The 21,356-nt window shown below is 40.9% G+C and overlaps 1 protein-coding gene and 1 long non-coding RNA gene across 3 annotated transcripts in view; both read right to left on the bottom strand.

Moving 5' to 3' along the window:
* Positions 1 to 9,821, bottom strand: part of SMAP2 (small ArfGAP2) — a 47,674-nt gene extending 37,853 nt beyond the window's left edge. The window contains exon 1 of one of the 2 annotated variants that reach the window (XM_067725653.1): positions 9,280 to 9,821. In XM_067725653.1, the coding sequence (XP_067581754.1) occupies positions 9,280 to 9,382 (103 nt within the window). In that variant the 5' untranslated portion in view covers positions 9,383 to 9,821. Of the gene's footprint in view, positions 1 to 468; positions 490 to 9,279 lie in introns of those variants that run through there. The other variant, XM_067725656.1, reaches the window with a different exon arrangement.
* On the bottom strand, positions 579 to 8,794 carry LOC137218573 (uncharacterized). The gene is made up of 3 exons (XR_010940757.1): positions 5,816 to 8,794; positions 2,597 to 2,701; positions 579 to 1,027 (listed from the first exon to the last, which is right to left on the bottom strand). It is a non-coding gene; the product is annotated as an uncharacterized lncRNA (long non-coding RNA).
* Positions 9,822 to 21,356: the final 11,535 nt, after the last annotated feature.

Here is a 21,356-nt window from a genome sequence, read left to right as displayed (position 1 = left end):
GTATTTGCTCTACTATTTTCAACACATGATAAAATGAGAAAGTTACACATTTGTTTTTTGGGTGTGGAGAAATGACATGAAGCCTGAGGGATCCAGTTCTCATTGTTTCCGATTAAGACATTTCTTTTTGAAAGTTTTGACTTGAAATTAAATAAGGATCAACAGAGCATTTTCCAAGTGGGCTTATGAAGTCCAGTACTTTCTAAATAAACCATATCCTACAGGTATGTAAAAATCAAACCAGAATATCCATAGGAAATATACAAATGGGGAAAAGAGGGCTACGGTCAACAAAAATGGTCAGAAAACTACTTAACATTACTTGAAAATGAAAACGAGCAGCAATAATAAAATCCCAGCAATATGTTACAAAGGTGGGATTCCAGGGCGTTTCAGCCACACAGGAGGGAGCATGGGGGTCAAGGCGAGTGGTGGACAAACTGAAGACAACCTCCAGGGCAACCTTACACTGATGGATGGCCACAGATGAAGGCAGATTTGGCTCATCTCTGGGGTTTTTCACTGGGAAGGGACCTGCAGTTCAGCCATCAATGGACCAGCATCCACAAAGCCTGTGGGGAAATATAGGATCCAGAAGAGTGGGGTAGGGAAGGAGAAAGTTTGGAAAATGGAAGAGTCAAATACAGTAGTGAAATATTGTAGTTATTAAACATGAGGCTTCAAAAACGCATAGATGTACCTCTTAAGGTAAAATAGACAGCATGGGAACAACTGGTACTCTGGGAAGCAGGCTGATACACTTTTTACAATACCAAATTACATTTCAATCACATCTGTGAATTATAGTAGTACCTGCTAAGAGGAAATTAATTTTTGGAGAAAACAATGAAACCTATGCAATTTTTTTTTTTTACCGTTGGTAACTTTACTCAATGAAGGTTCCTTATCCATAGCTTCTGTGGAAAATAACAGCCTAAAAGCAAACATACTCACACTCCACTGAAAACCCTTGTTGGCCTAGTTCCACCAATTCCATTAACGTGGCAGGCGCCCAAAGGCAGATGACCTGATTGACAAAAAAAGCACTTCTAGAAAGTGCTAAACTTGTATCACGTAACTCATTAAACACTTTATAATCAAGGGGAAAACTAGTAGCCATAACTTGAGAAGCTCTGTCTTTAAATGGAGCAGCAGCAACCTTCCAAATAAGATAAAATATTTTTTATTTTTCAGGTTCAGTATAGAAGATAGTATGTCCAGTGATCTTACCTCTCTCACCCAGTGGTAACTGGACTGAATCAGGGGGCGGGTGGCACAGGCAAACCGATCAAACTATTTAAAAAAATACGTGGCACAAGGAAAACTTCCTTAACTATCAAGGAAAGTCTAATCTGTACCACGTTTTAAGGCTGCAATCCTCAAAACTCTCTTTGTACATCTTAAGTGTTACTTTGTTACTCAAAGCTTTTAGTTGTAGATGGGACAAGCTCAGTGCATACACATCATGCTTAAGGCTTCCCAGAATTAACAGGGTGGGAACTTATTTTCTGAGTAACCAAACGATAAATTGTCCTGGTGGAGACCAAAAGTCAAATACAGATCCCACAGAATCCACACATCCTAATTATATAGGCAATGCCTATATAAAACTTACATTACTTGTTACGTGACTATACAAAGTTACATTACTTCCCAGGACTAATTACTGTTCTGGCAACAGTTAAGATCCTAGATTCTTTTGAAGCACAAGAGGTTATCTGCCTGAAAACCCTTCTTATTGCTTGTCCAAAATAACTGTTTACTTACAAGGAGAAAGAATTACATCTTGGAGATTTAAGTGCCTTTGTGCCTTTGCCTGTCTCAGCTTGGATCCTCCCCTTGCTCTACACTATCACAGGGAACTACAACCCCCAGGCTCCCTTGCCAACTGATTTATGAGTAAGTTCCACCAATGGGACGCACTGATGAGGAAAGGCAGGAGAAGGAGGGAAGCCAGGGTAATGCTCTCTATCTTACTTGGTCCGAGTTCCAGCTGCCACCAGACAGCTCTTCTTTCCAGGCTTCTAGCTCACAGCAGATGGCTCAGGCTTCTAGCCTTTGGTGACACCAGCACCTTCTAATTTCCTTAGGGGCCTAGAAGCTCCCAGGTGTTGCCAATCTCTGGGTTGTCTCACCACCCCATTGACCTTCTTGGCTCTTGTATCACCTATGGAAACTATTCCATATTAAATTCCCTCTGCTTGTACTACCTACAGTGCTTTCTGTTTCTCTGAAGGGTCCCTACCTTTAAAATATATTTTAAAACTTAGCTTTCCTAAGAATTACACAAACATTCAGATAACATATAAAGGATTTCTTCTAATAAGAAACAAAGGATTTATACTGTTCAAACAAATACTTACTGAGAGCCTGACCTGTGCCAACCATTGTTCTAGGTGCCAGGAATACTATAGTGAACAAAACAGGCACAAAACCCCTGCCCTCATGGAGCTTACATTCTAGTGGATGTGTTAACTGTAGCAAGTTACAATTTTAAGAAGTTAACTAGCAGAGGAATATTTCTTTAACAATAGAGGAATTTGGTAAAAGTGAATTAACTTTAAGGGGTTCTACTCTACATAGACTTGGTTCCTACCTTTTCAATGTGGTATGCTGAACTGTCACACTCCAGGGGCCAACACAGAACTTCTTCAAAGTTAGTATCTACTTAAACTGGCCACTTGCTCAAACAGAAGTATAACTGTGATAAGGATTTAAGCAGACACAATGACAAAAGTTAGGCACTGTATGCTTAGAATGTAAAACACATTTGTGTTTTATGCAGATTCTTGTTGGGCATCTTTTTCACAGGGGATATCATTTGGAGGAACTGAGTCTGAGTCCACTTAATAAGTCACTTTATCTCTTCCTTATGGCACAGGTAGCTTTCAACATAACATACAAAGCCAGCTGCAATGTTCATAATGAGTAACGTGTTGTGGTCTCCAGCTGCAGGACATTATTTCCAAGATGGAATTTTCAGGCAGAACAGAAACCGACAATGACTCATGTGGTGAACAGTAATATAGACAACTGTGCCCAAGAAAGCTGCCACCTACATACCATAATGACATCAGATGAAAAATGCAGAAAGAAGGAAATTTTCTGATTTATTTAAAAGCAATAGATTTGTTGAAAGGTATACTGAGAGATGTGGCTGCAACTGCCTGTTTACACATCCTAAGCACTGAACAACCAAGGGCACACTCGAATATTCAACACTCTTAGACTGCTTGAGTATGAGAGCACGCTCAGCCTCAAAATTCAACGTCATCAACTCCAGAAATGGCATGACATCTACTGCTGACATTTCACTAGACTTCTCTAAGATAGTTTAATGTACTCATGAGGGTACACTTCCATGGAGATCTAGTGGGCACAATACTCAGACATTCCTTACTACTCAGCAGTTAGAGAACATTGCATGTTTGCAATATTTATAATTCCATTTGAGTAGCAGGTGGGCTTCCAATACTAGGGGCTTCTTACACAACAGGGAGTCTAAAGCATATTCATAATCTCAATGCCATACAGCAAGTCAACTACAGAGCTAGGATTTTAACCTTATGGGTCTCTGCCTACCTTATCCCTTGCCAATCCCCAACATGTAGTGAGAATATACTAAAGAATCTCACACACACACATACACACACACACACACGGTACAGCACATCTTGCCTACTGCACATTCTGCTTCCTCTGCCTAGAATGCCCTAAATTCACCTGACAAAGTCATGCTTATCATTCAAGACATAGCCTACTTGTCTCTCTGAGCCATGACTTCCTAGGCAGACTTTCTTGCTTTCTTCAATGCTTTCATTTCTCCCTGTACACAATCCTACAATGATAATTACTACATTGCATCATGTATCTGCTTACACATCTGCTTGCCCATTAGACTATAAAATCCTTGAAACCAAAGGCCCTATCTTTTAATCTACATGTCTTGGTACAGTGTCTGACACAAAGCAGGTGCTTAAGAACTATTTTCTGAATGAATATATATAGTGTGGGATTGTACTCTCAGGCTTGCAAAGAGTTCTTAAAAGATAAGGCATTTTGTACTCTCTATCTATCCCACTGCCACTGGATAATGGCAAGGAGAACGAATAGGAAAGTATCTCCCAGGGAACAGGTTTAACAAGTTAATATTAAAAGACAACCTAGTACGTACATAATAATTAAATGTTGAAATTTATGAACTACTTTTATGAATTTAGATAATTTTTAAATATTGTTAAAATTTGTTGAACTAAAGAGTAATGTAAATAAAATAATTCATGTTTCAAATGGAAAAAAAAAAAAAAAGACAACCTAATGGGGACTTTTACAAATTACTTTCAGTAAAACTGTGTCAACCTGACTACAACCGTCAGAGTTAAGGTACATTAGCTGTAAAAAGCCAGAAAGTTATTTGATTTTGGCTGGAGAAGGGTATTTAACAACTAGAGATGGAAGGAAAATTCCTTCTGTTGTCCAGATCTGATGCAATTTAAAAAAATCTCTTAAGAGGTGCCACAGATACAGCTAAAATAATTAAAAATTGATAGGAATGTTCATTTCTAAGGAATGATATTTAACAAGCAATGATTTAGCTATTGACAGAAAACAAAAGTAAAGCAAAGGTAGAGATTAATTTACCAGAGTTAAAATTTGGGACTAATGTTAAAAAAAAATGTCTACAGAAAGATTCCCTGGTCTAACCTTTCATACAACTTTGAAGAGTCAGGAAATTTCATCCAGAGACCATCCTCAAGGGTACCATAAAGTCCTACAGGAAATGGTTTTGGCTTAAAAACTAGGTGGTTTTTTATTTGGTGAGTTATTCAGTGAGTCATTCTAACTGTGGCTTCCAGTAACTAGAGTATTTAAGGGAATAAAGTCTGAAAGTGAAATGAATAAAATCAAGATAAAATAAACAAGTTCAGCAATGGTAATAATAAATAATGCCTACATTTGTGTAACACTTTAGTTTACGACGCATTTTTATTTTTCAAATGAGGAAAATTAAACGGAGAAAGGTAGTGTGCTGAAGGTCACAAAGCTAAAATAGTCAGAGTAATGGAGTTTAACTGTATGTTCCAACATCAAAAGTCTACAGCTCTGATTCTTTGCCACCTGAAAGGTGAGCCTACCTGTGCTATGGATGGGCCTAGGACACTCTCTAAGATGACTTCAATGAGAGTAGCCGTTTCCAAATCACTTACGCATATCTTTCAACTTAATACCCTGAAAGAATGGGGACGCTCTTTAATGTGCATGGAGAGGGACTATCCATGCCCTCCACGTTATACTGTGGACTGAAAAATGCCAGGTGCCATGAACTGTGGGTAACATGCTACTATTTGCATAAAAACACTGAAAAGAAATATATTTAAATGTAGTTTTTTTGTCCATGCATATACTATCTCTTAAAAGTCACATAAGAAATTACTAACAGTGGTAACTTGCAGAAGCACTGGAAAATGATGGCTAAGGGATCAGGGACAGGAGCACAACTTTTCACTGTACATATTCCCTTTTGAACTTTTTGAATTTTGAACCACATGAAAGTGGTTTTGCAAAGAGTGAATTGAAATTTAAGAATACATAATGGGAGTTGGAACAAAGGCAATGGTTAGGTGATTCAAAGTGAAACATTTCAGAAATGGGATGTAGCAGAAGAACAGAGAAGTAAAAAGGTATTACAAAGTTTTTGTCAGACTCCAGAATTCCGTGTGGTATTTCACAGTTAGAAGTAAGTATTCCTCAAGACCATCAAACTTCTTCCATTCTAATTCTTTGCTCATTAAACAGCTCTCAATCTTTCACTAACCTTGATACTGAGAAAGGAGTGTCCCAACAGTGTATATAAGTATTCAGGTCATCAGAAAGGTAGATCCTTTCATCGTAAATAAGACAGTGTCCAGTTTAAACAAGTCTTTTGTTGTTCCGCGGCATGTGGGATCTTCCTGGACCAGAGCTCAAACCCGTGTCCCCTGCATTGGAAGGCAGATTCTTAACCACTGTGCCACCAGGGAAGTCCTAAACCAGTCTTTGACAAGGTTGATTAGGGGTTATTCCAGGCACACTGATAAAATACGCAACTGCAGAGCTAAAGACTAAACCTTAGACCAGTATAACCCCACCAAGGGTCTATCCAAAAACGGGACCTGGCCTCAACTAGATGGAATTAACCATTAACATATCTGAAATTTCCAGTGTGTTTGTCCTCTGTTCTTCCACAACTTAAGTCAGTCCAAAATTTTACCCTAAAGGTCACAATAACTTAAGGGTTTTGGGTGATGAAACCACATCTTTCAGCCTAAAGCAAGTCACAGCATTTTTTTAAAGGCAATACCAAAGCAGCCCCCGTTCCCACACAGAAATTATTTCAATGCATTAGAGGTACCGGAAACTGGTGAGTCTTATGCTCAAGAGAGTTAAAAAACCCCAGGACCAACAAAACTTGTAGTATACAAAGAGAACACATGTTTATTCTCTATTCTGATGTTCAAATTACATATCTAAAGATAATATCATTCTTAAATCAGTTTAAGATTTTTTAAAAAAAGGTTTATTGCCAGAGTTATTTTGGAACATTACAAAAATACCTGCTCAAAGGTCTGCAGTTCAGGGCTACATCATCTGATTTTATATTAATGGATTAGCAAGCAGTCACTCACCAGGTCCTATACAATTAAGCTCTCAGTTTTCTAAGGAAGAAAGGACATGAGACCTACAGATAAATACTCAAGTACAAACCTTATTTTAGCTTACAGCTTTAAAATTCCTCCTCCCACTAAGTGTATTATTATTATTTATTTTTACCAGAGCTTAACAGCTAACTTAATCTACAGATGCAAGTGTCTCTTCCTTCCATGGTCTGACATTTGTCCACATGATGATTACAACAACTAAAATCAGGAAAAAGGAGATGGAAAATGAGTAAAAGGAGTTGAAAGAGTGGAAGGGGCTAGCTAATTCACAAACTGGATAAACTGAGGCCACAACAAATGTCTTAACTGAAAGATGACTGACTGACACATTGTCATCTCCTTTTTAATACAATGGCCGAGTCACTGAAGCCACCAAGCCAAAATGTAAAGCTAATTTGTGAAAAGAAATTGTTTCAGAAACCAGAATTCTACTATCAAGAGCAGTTAATAAAGTTTACAAACCAGCAGTTACTAGCTCTCATTAAGAATGAATTGACTAATGTTTTATTACCTGATCCCCAGTAATTCTGTTGATAAAGAGCAACGGAAAATTTGGAGGAAGAAGTGATGAATCAACCTCTCTTCCATGTGTTATATTTTATAGGAATATGAGTAAGTATAAGAGTGGTATGCAAAATAGGGGATGGGGTGGTACTAATCATCAGAATGGCATCTGACTCCCCAAATGTAGCCATGCTCACTCCAGTGGGTTGCTTCACTGTGACTTAAGATCTGTCAACTGAGGACACAAGGGAATTTGAGTAAAACCAAGAGATATACTCTTAAATTTTAAACCGAATCTTCCAATAGATCTAGCACAAGATCTCACAAGAGTCAACTATAAGAAATTAACTTACTCAATGTAAATTGATTCTAAAGTACTTTTTAAAATGAATTATTGCCAATGCAAAAATTCAGGAGAGAAGTCTGGGGACCTGCTTTCCTAATGGCACATGTCATTTATCCATTGGTAAAGGTACTAAAATATCCTACGAGGTGTCCAAATTAAAGTATCTGTCTCCTGTTCTCCTTAAATAACGTTACTTCTCGGACTTCCCTGGTGGCGCAGTGGTTAAGAATCCGCCTGCCAATGCAGGGGACACGGGTTCGAGCCCTGGTCTGGGAAGATCCCACATGCCATGGAGCAACTAAGCCTGTGCACCACAACTACTGAGGCTGCGCTCTAGAGCCCGCGAGCCACAACTGCTGAGCCCGTGTGCCACAACTACTGAAGCTCACGTGCCTAGAGAACGTGCTCCCAGCAAGAGAAGCCACCACAATGAGAAGCCCGCACACCGCAACGAAGAGTAGCCCCAGCTTGCCGCAACCGGAGAAAAGCCCGCGTGCAGCAACGAAGACCCAACGCAGCCAAAAATAAAAACAAAACCTTACTTCTCTAAAATAAAAGGTAATTAAGTGAAAGCGTCAATTAAGCATGTACTTCCTTTCTCGATACTGATAAATACAATTGAACCTTCGTTGTGTACTATACGCCCAACACGCTATATGGCAAACAATCCAGGCAAATTCACTGCATTATGAACAAAAGTAAATTAACAACAGCTCCCAAAATATATCCCTTTCTACCCAAACCAAAAAGGAAAAGAATTTTCCCAACTTCTCCAATTTATATTCCAAAGAATTCAGAAAGAAAATAAGGAAACAAAATATTTATAATCTATCAATTTCGAGTGCAAATATTTCACTAATAACCAAGCTTTCGTAGCATACTGATTTGTAATTGTATCAAATCATGAATCTTTGAGGGCACAGAAAACAAAGACTAAATGGCTCTGCCAATCTACAATGGTCATATTTCACCTTTAGAAGGGTGATGGCCATGAAAGCAACAAATTCGATGTATCCCTTGCTTCCTCCTCCGCACTGATTAAACCAATCCTGCACTACAGACACAGTCTGCTAGTTTCTGCCACCACACACACATCAGGCCTCCAACACACTCCACAAGCCAGGGCTAGGCTGTCTAGAAGTCCGCACTGTGTCACTGCATAAGGCAGTTCCCCCTCCACACATCCAGAAAGAGGAAAGCCACCTAAGCGCTCTGTCAGATCTCAGCAAGGCTGTAAAATGACAGATGGAACTACTAACCAAATAGCAGGCAGCGACGCTCACCCCCTTTAAAAATCATTTAAGCAGTTTTCCTCCCCGTCATCTCGCTTCTCCCCGCCCCCACCCCCACCCTCGCGCGCACCACCGCAGTTCGCCCCCAGCTTCGCAAGCGGAAGGCTGCGAGCTCTGGGCTGCCTCTGGACTGACAGTCGGCCCAGAACTCATTCAGAGCCCTGAAATACAGACATTCTCACCGGCACACACCACGCCACTTCCACCCACACCACCACCGCCCCACCCCCCAACCACACACACTCGCCCTCCCAACCTCTCCCCACACCAATCCCGGCGCGGCAGAACACCTAGCAGCCTCATCAGCAACGGTAGCACGCGTTACCATTTAGATGATTCGGGCCACCTAAGCTCCAGAGACCGCCCCCTCACCACACAGGCCGCCTCCCCCGCGCTGCCCGGAGGCTGGACCCCTCGCCCGCCAGGAGGGATGCGCTACCTTTAGACTGGCAGTCCGCACAAAACTTGTTATCCTCCTCCAGCAGCAGGTTGGCTAGGACCGCCTGGTACCGATCCACGTCCTTCACCGATTTGCCCGTCATGGCCAGGGTGCCGGCGGGGGCAGAGGGCGACGCGCCCTCCTCGCCCCCAGAAACCCCTGCCTCAGTCCAGAGGTGAGGACTCCTGGTCCCCCGCCCAGGGGCACCTCCTGAGCGGGGAAGAGCCCTCTCCCACCGCCCGGCCCGGCACCCCTTCTCGGGTCAGCCGCGCCCGCCCCCCACTCTGCAGCCCCTCAGCGCGGCGCCCCCTGGCGGGCTTAGGGAAAGACCCGGGTCCCGACGACGCTGCCGGACCAGGCAGGGACCCTCAGCCCAAGCAAGGGGGGCGCTCAGGCCTCCTGCGTGCCGGGCGCAGAGACGACTCCCAGGCCTGCCTGTCTGTGAGCCGTGCGTCCCGCGCCTCGGTTTCCCTGGCAGCTGCTGCCAGCCCTGCCACCACCTCTGCCGCCTACTTCCGGCAGCTCTTCCTCTCCTCCTCCACCCCTCCCAGCCCGCGCATGCGCCCCGCCCCCACCGCTTCGGACTGGGCTCTTCCCTCCGCTCCGCCTCTCAGGAACCAATCGGGGCAGAAGTGAGGGGCGGAGCTTGGGTGGGGCGGAGGGGGAAGTGGGCCCGCCCCTGCATGTCCTTGGAAAAGAATGAATGGAGCCGGAGGAAAGCGAGTGGAGAGAGTAGAGGCAAGCGAAGGGAAACAACAATTAACATTAGCTGAGCTCTTACTATGTGCCAGGCGCTGTGCTAAGCGCCTTATATGCATTATCCCAATATAATCCCAAAACCTCTCTACGAGTTAAATATTTACCATCCTTATGTAACGTGGTGGTTGTGAATACTCCAAAGTCCTCCAGCTTATTCTTTCCTTCAACAGCCAAATAGAAGGGCCCAACCTCCTAACCCAGGATAAGAGGACATCACAACCTTCCCAGCTTTTCAGAGGATTCTGGTTACCTCTCACTTGGAATGCATGCTCCTGCTGAATTCCTGGTCCCCCTATTCATTAGGTCTCCTCTTGTGATTACTGACATCTTTGGGCATTGTTTTGCCTGGTGCCTAGATACTTTCTTGTTTCATTCCTCAGTCCTCCCAAAATAGTGCAGTTTTGTGCAGCAGACCTTTACTGAAGGTTATTTGGGGAGGTGGGGTGGAGAGGAGGGGTAATTACAGTAAAAGAAGAGGTAACTACTTTAAAATGATTATTAAACACCATTGTCCAAAGCCACCCTCACTACAGAGTGTAGTAAGTGCAGAATTTCTCAATGGCTGTCCTTTTCTTTAGGGACCCACCTGCCATCTGGCAAATGTTTTTGTTCACTCATTCCATTCATTCATTCGCTTAGCAGATTGTTACTGAGAAACTTCTAAGTATCAGGCACTGTCCTGGGGGGAAGGGGAATAACATGATTCAATTAGTGGTTTTAAAAGGTCACTGCTGCTATGGGAAGAATGGTTCAGGGAAGCTGGTAAGACCAGATGCTCAGAGTTATCTTATCTCTAGGCAAACTCTCCTCCATCTCTTTACTTTCCCCCAAACATCAGGATGCCCTGAAAACTTTCATCAGAGAAAAACTAAAATTTTCTATTACTTTATCAATCAAAACAATTTGATTCTCTGTCTAAAGCTCTTTCCTTCTAAGCCATGCCTGAGGAGATTTGACTTTCATAAACAAAAAAGTTCATTAAGGTATTTTTCCTAAACAAACTCTCAGTTCTTTCTCTAGAAGGAATTCTGCCTTCCTCCTAAGCTAATTTTCTCAACCTATATCCCATTTGTAATAATTTTTCTTACTTTAACTTACTTAAATTTTCTTATTTTAACACATATTTTACAAATGAGCAAACTGAGAGTTAGAAAAATAAACTCCTTCATCTAGGGAGTAGTAGAGCTGGGATTTTTAACCTAGATCTCTATGATTCAAGAGCCTTAGTACTATCAGAGTTTTTGCTTATGTTATATATTATAATCCTCAGAAAACCCCATCAGGATAGGTATTAACATAATCATTTTTCAAAAAATGATATAACAGAGTCTCAAGTTGATGAAAGAAAGGCTCAAGATTACCCAGTTAATTGTGATCATTGTGCCTTTGTTCAAATTCTCATCTTCATCCCTGCACTATGCAAATAGCCTTCTTGCCTTATAGTCTAACCTTAGTTAATTTGATCCTTCACCCCACTTTTTGGAGAGAGCTTTCTAAATGGCAAATCTGGTTGACTAGCTCTCCTGATTAAAAACCCTTTAGTGGCTCTCCATGATCTATGACAATCCTTCTCAAAATTTCCCATCTAGAGAGAGATTGCCTAGTCTGGTGGTTAAGCACACAGACTATGGGACCAGAATGACTGGATTTAAATCTTTTACAGCTTTAAAAGAGCTTTACCACTTACTATCTGTATGACTTTTATCATGTAACTTAACCTCTCTGTGTAAAATGTGTATGATAATGATATTAAATCCACCTATTTCATAGGATTTTTGTGAAGCTGAACTGAGGTAATGCCTGTAATATATTTAGAATAGCTCTTGGCACTCAGTGAGCAATAGACAATTAATGCTCTTCACTAAGTATCTCTGGCTTTCTGCCTTCTGGGTGCGTGGTAGGGTTTTATTTCATGGCCCTCTTAAGGTTGGATGTGGCCAATGAGTTTGAGCAGAAAGGATATGTGTCACTTCATGCCTGAAGCATTTATTTACTGCTTTGAGACTTCTCAGATTCTTTTTCCCTCTGGCATGGAAACCATCAACGTTCAAGATGGTGGTTGTCTTAGTACCATAACAGAATACCATAGACTGGGTGGCTTATAAACAGAAATTTATTTCTCACAGTTCTGGAGACTGGGAAGTACAAGATCAAGGCACCAAAAGATTCTGTGAGAGCCCGCTTCCTGGTTCACAGCAGGGGACTTAGCACTGTGTCTTCACATGGTGGAAGGGGCTATAGAGCTCTCTGGGGTCCCTTCATAAAGGCACTAATCCCATTCATGAGGACTCCACCCTTATGACCTAATCAATTTCCAAAGGCTGAACTTCCTAATACAATCACGTTAGGGGACAAGATCTCAACATATGAATTTGGGGAATTATGGACTTAAACATTCAGTCCATAACAGTGGTTGCTCTATTATCCTAAATTCCTGAGTAGCTAATAAGTGAGAGCCCGCTGCCAACCCATAAAGGATATGTAGCATGAGCAAGAAATTAGCTTTCTTTGTGTTAAGCCACTGAATTTTTTTTTTTTTTTTTTTTTTCGGTACGCGGGCCTTTCACTGTTGTGGCCTCTCCCGTTGCGGAGCACAGGTTCCGGACGCGCAGGCTCAGTGGCCATGGCTCACGGACCTAGCCGCTCTGCGGCACGTGGGATCTTCCCGGGCCGGGGCACGAACCCGTGTCCCCTGCATCGGCAGGCGGACTCTCAACCACTGCGCCACCAGGAAAGCCCTAAGCCACTGAATTTTGTTTACCCCCAGGCATAACGGAGCCTATCCCAACTGATACATCAAGTATTAGCTGCTATTATTATTATTATTAATAACAGAGGAGAGAATTCCCTGGCAGTCCAGTGGTTAGGACTCCATGCTTCCATTACAGGGTGCATGGGTTCGATCCCTGATCGGGGAACTAAGATCCTAGGTGGCGTGGCAAAAAAAAAAAAAAAGCAAAGGAAAGTGAATGCATATCCCAGGGTCTGAGAATATGGCCAAAGCAAACTTCTTCTCTCCCCAAGGACATATATTTGTTTTTGAAGTCTTGAATTTTTCCTTGACAATTCTTGCAAAAATGTTCCCTCTATTCCATAATCTGACTGTGTTATCTTGTTATAAAACTATTTCACATTAGCTACTGCCAGAGAGAAGAGTTCCCTCTCTGTCTCAGTGGCTACTGGATACAGTTTGGTTGCATTATACCTATGGAATTCAGAAAATTGGGATGAATTGAAGAGACCTGACACCACATATATTCAACTGCCGGGTGATTTCTCTTCTTGATCTTTATATCAGAATATTTTGAAACCCCAACTCACATAAATAAAAGTACAAAATAGAAACTTGTTTTTAAACTGTTATATTAGAATAGTCACTGTGGTAAAATGCCCAGAATACTACCAAAAAAATGGTATGGTGAATATTTTGGGACTGTTGCTATGGGAGAATATCATTAGTATATCTTCTTGCTAAGAGATCACATCTTCTGAGTCACATATTGAAATAAAGTAGTTTCTGATCCACTGGTCAGACACTTTATCAATTCAGGGTAATACTCAATAAATGACTTTCATCAAGAAAGCTGAGATAACCAAAAGGACCTACAGTACAGCACAGGGAACTCTACTCAATACTTTATAATAACCTATATGGGAAAAGAATCTGAAAAAAAATAGATATATGTATATGTAAAATGAAATCACTTTTCTGTACACCTGAAACTAACACAACATTGTAAATCAACTATACTCCAATGTAAAATAAAAATTGAAAAAAAAAGCTGGATAATTAGGTTCTCCATTTTATTGCTAGCTCTGTACTATTTGTCACATGTAAATGAACTAAGGGTCTCAAGTGAACTCATAGTCTATTCAATAACTCTCTTCAGCCAACTCTCAATTTTTTTTCTCAGTATAGAGAACTTGTGATTATTTAAAAGTTTCCCCTGCCTTGCAGTGGATTACAGATCCACTGCCTTGCAAATGTATATCTGCTCCATAAGCCAACTCTTTGAGCTCTGAGGCTGAGCTACACGCCCCTCCTCTCCTGCTCCACTTCCCATTTGTCTATTTCCACAACCTGAGACTTTAGGAAGAGCCTCGATTTTCCATTGCTGATGGAGCGCACTGTGAGAAAGCTGTGTCTCTGTCAACAGCACTATGTCTTGCTGTCCATAGCATTTCTCAGGACTCCAGGTGATCAGTGGTGGTTCCTTGCAAGGACAGAGAGGATGGCCTCTCCCCAGCTCCGTCACACATTTTCATCTGGGCCCCATATGACTGGTGTGCAGTCTCACAAAGTCTTTCTTTTCTTTTTTTAAAATTTATTTATTTATTTATGTTTGGCTGCGTCGGGTCTTCGTTGCTGCATGTGGGCTTTCTCTGGTTGCAGCGAGCTGGGGCTACTCTTCGTTGCGGTGCACAGGCTTCTCACTGCGGTGGCTTCTCTTGTTGCAGAGCTCGGGCTCTAGGCTCGCGGGCTTCAGTAGTTGCAGCATGCAGGCTCAGTAGTTGTGGATTGTGGGGTCTAGAGTGCGGGATCAGTAGTTGTGGCACACGGGCTTAGTTGCTCCGCAGCATGTGGGATCTTCCTGGAGCAGGGCTTGAACCCATGTCCCCTGCATTGGCAGGCGGATTCTTAACCACTGCATCACCAGGGAAGTCCTCACAAAGTCTTTCTTAAAGGCAGCTTAGCTTTGAACCTCTCCCTCTAACCTAAGGGCTCAGGCCCATTGCCCAGGGACCTGAAGAGTCTGAGGGGAACAGACTTCAATGCCATATAAACTCACCATTTTCCTCAAGACAACTTGAGCTCCCTACTGCTACTAAACATCTCTGTTCTCCCTTCTCTCTCTTAGTTTCGCAATAAAACCTCCCATGACTATCAACCAGTACGAATCTGGGAGGGGAGGCAGAGTTGTCTGTACTAGAAGTGTCTGAATCCCAGCCTAACTCACCATCACTACAATCATGCTATGTTGCCTGCAGGTGCATAACAGTGACCAGACATCACATGTGAGCAGTTGCATTGCAACTATGTAATGATGCAGGGGAGTGGGCACAGATATTCATATTTCTTGCATTTTCAAGGCCTAGGAGGGATCCAGCAAGTATACCTGGCCTGGCCTACTCTGTGGACCCTGTTGTATAATAACAGAAACTTACCCCTCATCAAATAGCAGAACACTGGGGCAAAGAGAAGATCATAAGTTTCCAGAAAGGAAAAACAAGTCACATAAAAAGGATCAAGAATCAGGATGGCACAGAGTTCTCAACAGCAACTCTGACAGGGAACAATGGAAATTGCCTCCAAATTCCCAAGGAAAAGGAGTTGACAGCCCAGATCCACCAGAGGGCAGACAGCAGAAGCAAGAACTACAATTCTGCAGCCTGTGGAAGGAAAACCACACTCACAAAGAGATAGACAAAATGAAAAGGAGAGGACTTTGTACCAGATGAAGGAACAGGATAAAACCCCAGAAAAACAACTAAAGATGACACAGGACCTCAAAAAAAGAATGGAGGCAAAAATCAAGAAGATGCCAGAAATATTTAACAAAGACCTAGAAGAATTAAAGAACAAACACCTAGAAGTATTAAAGAACAAACAAACAGAGATGAACAATACAATAACTGAAATGAAAAATACACTAGAAGGAATCAATAGCAGAATAACTGAGGCAGAAGAATGGATAAGTGACCTGGAAGACAGAAGGGTGGAATTCAGTGCTGTGGAACAGAATAAAGAAAAAAGAATGAAAAGAAATGAAGACAGCCTAAGAGACCTCTGGGACAACTAAATGCAACAACATTCGCATTATAGGAGTCCCAGAAAGAGAAGAGAGAGAGAAAGGACCCGAGAAAATATTTGAAGGGATTATAGTCGAAAACTTCCCTAACATGGGAAAGGAAATAGCCACCCAAGTCCAGGAAGTTCAGAGAGTCCCAGGCAGGATAAACTCAAGGAGAAACATGCAGAGACACATAGTAATCAAATTGACAAAAATTAAAGACAAAGAAAAATTATTGAAAGCAACAAGGGAAAAACAACAAATAACATACAAGGGAATTCCCATAAGGGTAACAGCTGATTTCTCAGCAGAATTTCTACAAGCCAGAAGGGAGTGGCACGATATACCTAAAGTGATGAAAAGGAAGAACCTACAACCAAGATTACTCTACCTGGGAAGGATCTCATTCAGATTCGATGGAGAAATCAAAAGCTTTACAGACAAGCAAAAGCTAAGAGAATTCAGCACCACCAAACCAGCTCTACAACAAATGCTAAAGGAACTTCTTTAAGTGGGAAACACAAGAGAAGAAAAAGACCTACAAAAACAAACCCATAACAATTAAGAAAATGATAATAGGAACATACATATTGATAATTACCTTAAACATGAATGGATTAAATGCTCCAAACCAAAAGACACAGGCTCGCTGAATGGATACAAAAACAAGACCCATATATATGCTGTCTACAAGAGACCCACTTCAGACCTAGGGACACATACAGACTGAAAGTGAAGGGATGGAAAAAGATACTCCATGCAAATGGAAATCTAAGAAAGCTAGAGTAGCAATACTCATCAGATAAAATAGACTTTAAAATACTGTTACAAGAGGCAAGGAAGGACACTAGATAATGATCAAGGGATCAATCCAAGAAGAAGATATAATAATTATAAATATATACACATCCAGCATAGGAGCACCTCAGTACATAAGGCATCTGCTAACAGCTATAAAACAGGAAATTGGGCTTCCCTGGTGGCGCAGTGGTTGAAAGTCTGCCTGCCGATGCAGGGGACACGGGTTCATGCCCTGGTCCGGGAAGATACCACATGCCACGGAGCGGCTGGGCCTGTGAGCCATTGCCCCTAAGCCTGCGTGTCTGGAGCCTGTGCTCTGCAACGGGAGAGGCCACAACAGTGAGAGGCCCACGTACCGCAAAAAAAAAAACAGGAAATCGACAGTAACACAATAATAATGGAGGACTTCAACACCTCACTTATACCAATGGACAAATCATCCAGACAGAAAATTAATAAGGAAACACAAGCTTTAAATGACACGATAGACCAGATAGATTTAATTGATATTTATAGGACATTCCATCCAAAAACAGCAGATTACACTTTCTTCTCAAGTGCACATGGAACATTCTCCAGGATAGATCACATCTTGGGTCACAAATCAAGCCTTGGTAAATTTAAGAAAATTGAAATCATATCAAGCATCTTTTCCAACCACAATGCTATGAGATTAGAAATCAATTACAGGGAAAAAAACCGCAAAAAGCACAAACACATGGACACTAAACAATGCATTACTAAATAACCAAGAGATCACTGAAGAAATCAAAAAATACCTAGAGATAAATTACAACAAAAACACGATGATCCAAAACTTATGGAATGCAGCAAAAGCAGTTCTGAGAGGGAAGTTTTTGGCAATACAAGCCTACCTCAAGAAACAAGAAAAATCTCAAATAAACAATCTAGCCTTACACCAAAAGGAACTAGAGAAAGAAGAACAAACAAAACCCAAAGTTAGTAGAAGGAAAAAAATCATAAAGATCAGAGCAGAAAGAAATGAAATTAGAAACAATATAAACAATAGCAAAGATCAATAGAACTAAAAGCTGGTTCTTTGAGAAGGTAAACAAAATTGATAAACCTTTAGCCAGACTCATCAAGAAAAAGAGGGAGAGGACTCAAATCAGTAAAATTAGAAATGAAAAAGGAGAAGTTACAATGGACACCACAGAAATACAAAGCATCATAAGAGACTACTGCAAGCAACTCTATGCCAATAAAATGGACAACCTGGAAGAAATGGACAAATTCTTAGAAAGGTATAACCTACCAAGACTGAACCAGGAAGCAATAGAAAATATGAACAGACCAATCACAAGCACTGAAATTGAAACTGTGATTAAAAATCTTCCAACAAACAAAAGTCCAGGACCAGATGGCTTCACAGGTGAATTCTATCAAACATTTAGAGAAGAGCTAACACCCATCCTTCTCAACTCTTCCAAAAAATTGCAGAGGAAGGAACACTCCCAAACTCATTTTATGAGGCCACCATCACCCTGATACCAAAACCAGACAAAGATACTACAAAAAAAGAAAATTATAGAGCAATATCACTGATGAATATAGATGCAAAAATCCTCAACAAAATACTAGCAAACAGAATTCAACAACACATTAAAAGGATCATACACCATGGTCAAGTGGGATTTATCCCAGAGATGCAAGGATTCTTCAATATATGCAAATCAACCATATTAACAAATTGAAGAATAAAAACCATATGATCATCTCAATAGATGCAAAAAAAGCTTTTGACAAAATTCAACACCCATTTAGATAAAAACTCTCCAGAAAGTGGGCATAAAGGGAGCTTACCTCAATATAATAAAGGCCATATACAACAAACCCACAGCAAACATCATTCTCAATGGTGAAAAACTGAAAGTATTTCCTCTAAGATCTGGAACAAGACAAGGATGTCCACTCTTACCACTATTATTCAACATAGTTTTGGAAGTCCTAGCCACGGCAATCAGAGAAGAAAAAGAAATAAAAGGAATACAAATTGGAAAAGAAGAAGTAAAACTGTCACTGTTTGCAGATGACGTGATACTATATATAGAGAATCCTAAAGATGCTGCCAGAAAACTACTAGAGATAATCAATGACTTTGGTAAAGTTGCAGGATACAAAATTAATGCACAAAAATCTCTTGCATTCCTATACACTAACAATGAAATATCAGAAAGAGAAATTAAGGAAACAGTCCCATTCACCACTGCAACAAAAAGAATAAAATACCTAGGAATAAACCTACCTAAGGAGATAAAAGACCTGTACTCAGAAAACTATAAGACACTGATGAAAGAAATCAAAGATGAAACAAACAAATGGAGAGATATACCATGTTCTTGGATTGGAAGAATCAGTACTGTGAAAATCTATGACAAAGGAGGCAAGGATATAGAATGGAGAAAAGACAGTCTCTTCAATAAGTGGTGCTGGGAAAACTGGACAGCTACATATAAAAGAATGAAATTAGAACACTCCCTAACACCACGTACAAAAATAAACTCAAAATGGATTAGAGGGGCTTGTCTGGTGGCACAGTGGTTAAGAATCCGCCTGCCAATGCAGGGGACATGGGTTCGAGCCCTGGCCCGGGAAGATCCCACATGCTGCGGAGCAACTAAGCCCGTGTGACACAACTACTGAGCCTGTGCTCTAGAGCTCATGTGCCACGCTACTGAGCCCACACGCCTAGAGCCTGTGCTCCACAACAAGAGAAGCCACTGAAATGAGAAGCCCGCGCACCACAACGAAGAGTAGCCCCTGCTCACCGCAACCAGAGAAAGCCCGCACACAGCAACAAAGACCCAATGCAGCCAAAAATAAAAATAAATAAATTTTAAAAAATGGATTAGAGACCTAAAAGTAAGACCGGACACTGTAAAACTCTTAGAGGAAAACATAGGAAGAACACTCTTTGACATAAATCACAGCAAGATTTTTTTTGATCCACCTCCTAGAGTAATGGAAGTAAAAACAAAAATAAACAAATGGGAACTAATGAAACTTAAAAGCTTTTGCAAAGCAAAGGAAACTACAAACAAGACGAAAAGACAACCCTCAGAATGGGAGAAAATATTTGCAAACGAATCAATGGACAAAGAATTAATCTCCAAAGTATATAAACAGCTCATGCAGCTCAATATTAAAAAAACAAACAACCCAATCCAAAAATGGGCAGTAGACCTAAATAGACATTTCTCCAAAGAAGACACACAGATGGCCAAGAAGCACATGAAAAGCTGCTCAACGTTACTAATTATTAGAGAAATGCAAATCAAAACTACAATGAGGTATCACCTCACACCAGTTAGAATGGGGATCATCAGAAAATCTACAAACAACAAATGCTGGAGAGGGTGTGGAGAAAAGGGAACCCTCTTGCGCTGTTGGTGGGAATGTAAATTGATACAGCCACTATGGAGAACAGTATGGAGGTTCCTTAAAAAACTAAAAATAGAACTACCATAAGACCCAGCAATCCCACTACTGGGCATACAGCCAGAGAAAACCATAATTCAAAAAGACACATGTACCCCAATATCATTGCAGCTCTATTTACAATAGCCAGGTCATGGAAACAACCTAAATGCCCATCGACAGATGAATGGATAAAGAAGTTGTGGTACATATATACAATGGAATATTACTCAACCATAAAAAGGAATGAAATTGGGTCATTTGTAGAGACATGGATGGATCTAGAGACTGTCATACAGAGTAAAGTAAGTCAGAAAGAGAAAAACAAATATCGTATATTAATGCATATATGTGGAACCTAGAAAAATGGTACAGATGAACCGGTTTGCAGGGCAGAAATAGACACACAGATGTAGAGAACAAATGTATGGACACCAAGGGGGGAAAGTGGTGGGGGTGGTGGTGGTGGTATGAATTGGGAGATTGAGATTGACATATATACACTAATATGTATAAAATAGGTAAGTAATAAGAACCTGCTGTATAAAAAATAGATAAAATTCAAAAAGAAAAAAAAGATGTGGTACACATATACAATGTAATTTTACTCAACCATAAAAAAGGATGCAATAATGCCATATGCAGCAACATGTATGGACCTAGAGATTGTCATACTGAGTGAATTCAGACACAGAAAAATATGATATTGCTTATATGTGGAATCTAAAACAATGGTACAAGAGAATTTATTCACAAAACAGAAATAGAGTCACAGATGTAAAAAACAAACTTATGGTTACCAAGGGGGAAAGGTGGGGGAGGGATAAATTGGGAGATTGGGAATGACATATACACACTACTATATATAAAATGCATAACTATTAAGGACCTACTGTATAACACAGGGAACTCTACTCAGTACTCTGTAATGCCCTATATGGGGAAAGAATCTAAAAAAGAGTGGATATATGTATATGTATAGCTGATTCACTTTGCTGTATAGCAGAAACTAACACAACATTGTAAATCAACTATACTCCAATAAGAATGCTTTCAAAAAGCAAAAAAAAAAAAGAGTTGCCAGCCCAGAATTCTATACCAGCAGAACTATTGCTCTAGAGGCAGCACTGAGTAAAGACACTTTCAGATACACTAGATTTCAAAATTTTACCTCCTATGCTGGCTGTGCTCCACTGCACCCACCCCCCATATCCACTCTCCACCCTTCACCCTGCTCTGTGCCCGAAGAGGCAAACTCTGTGTATGGTATCAGCTCAGCTTCCCTGC

The sequence above is a fragment of the Pseudorca crassidens genome, chromosome 2 (assembly GCF_039906515.1).
Source record: "Pseudorca crassidens isolate mPseCra1 chromosome 2, mPseCra1.hap1, whole genome shotgun sequence".
In the NCBI taxonomy this organism is placed as follows: Eukaryota; Metazoa; Chordata; class Mammalia; order Artiodactyla; family Delphinidae; genus Pseudorca; species Pseudorca crassidens.
This window is presented reverse-complemented; position numbering and strand designations above follow the sequence as displayed.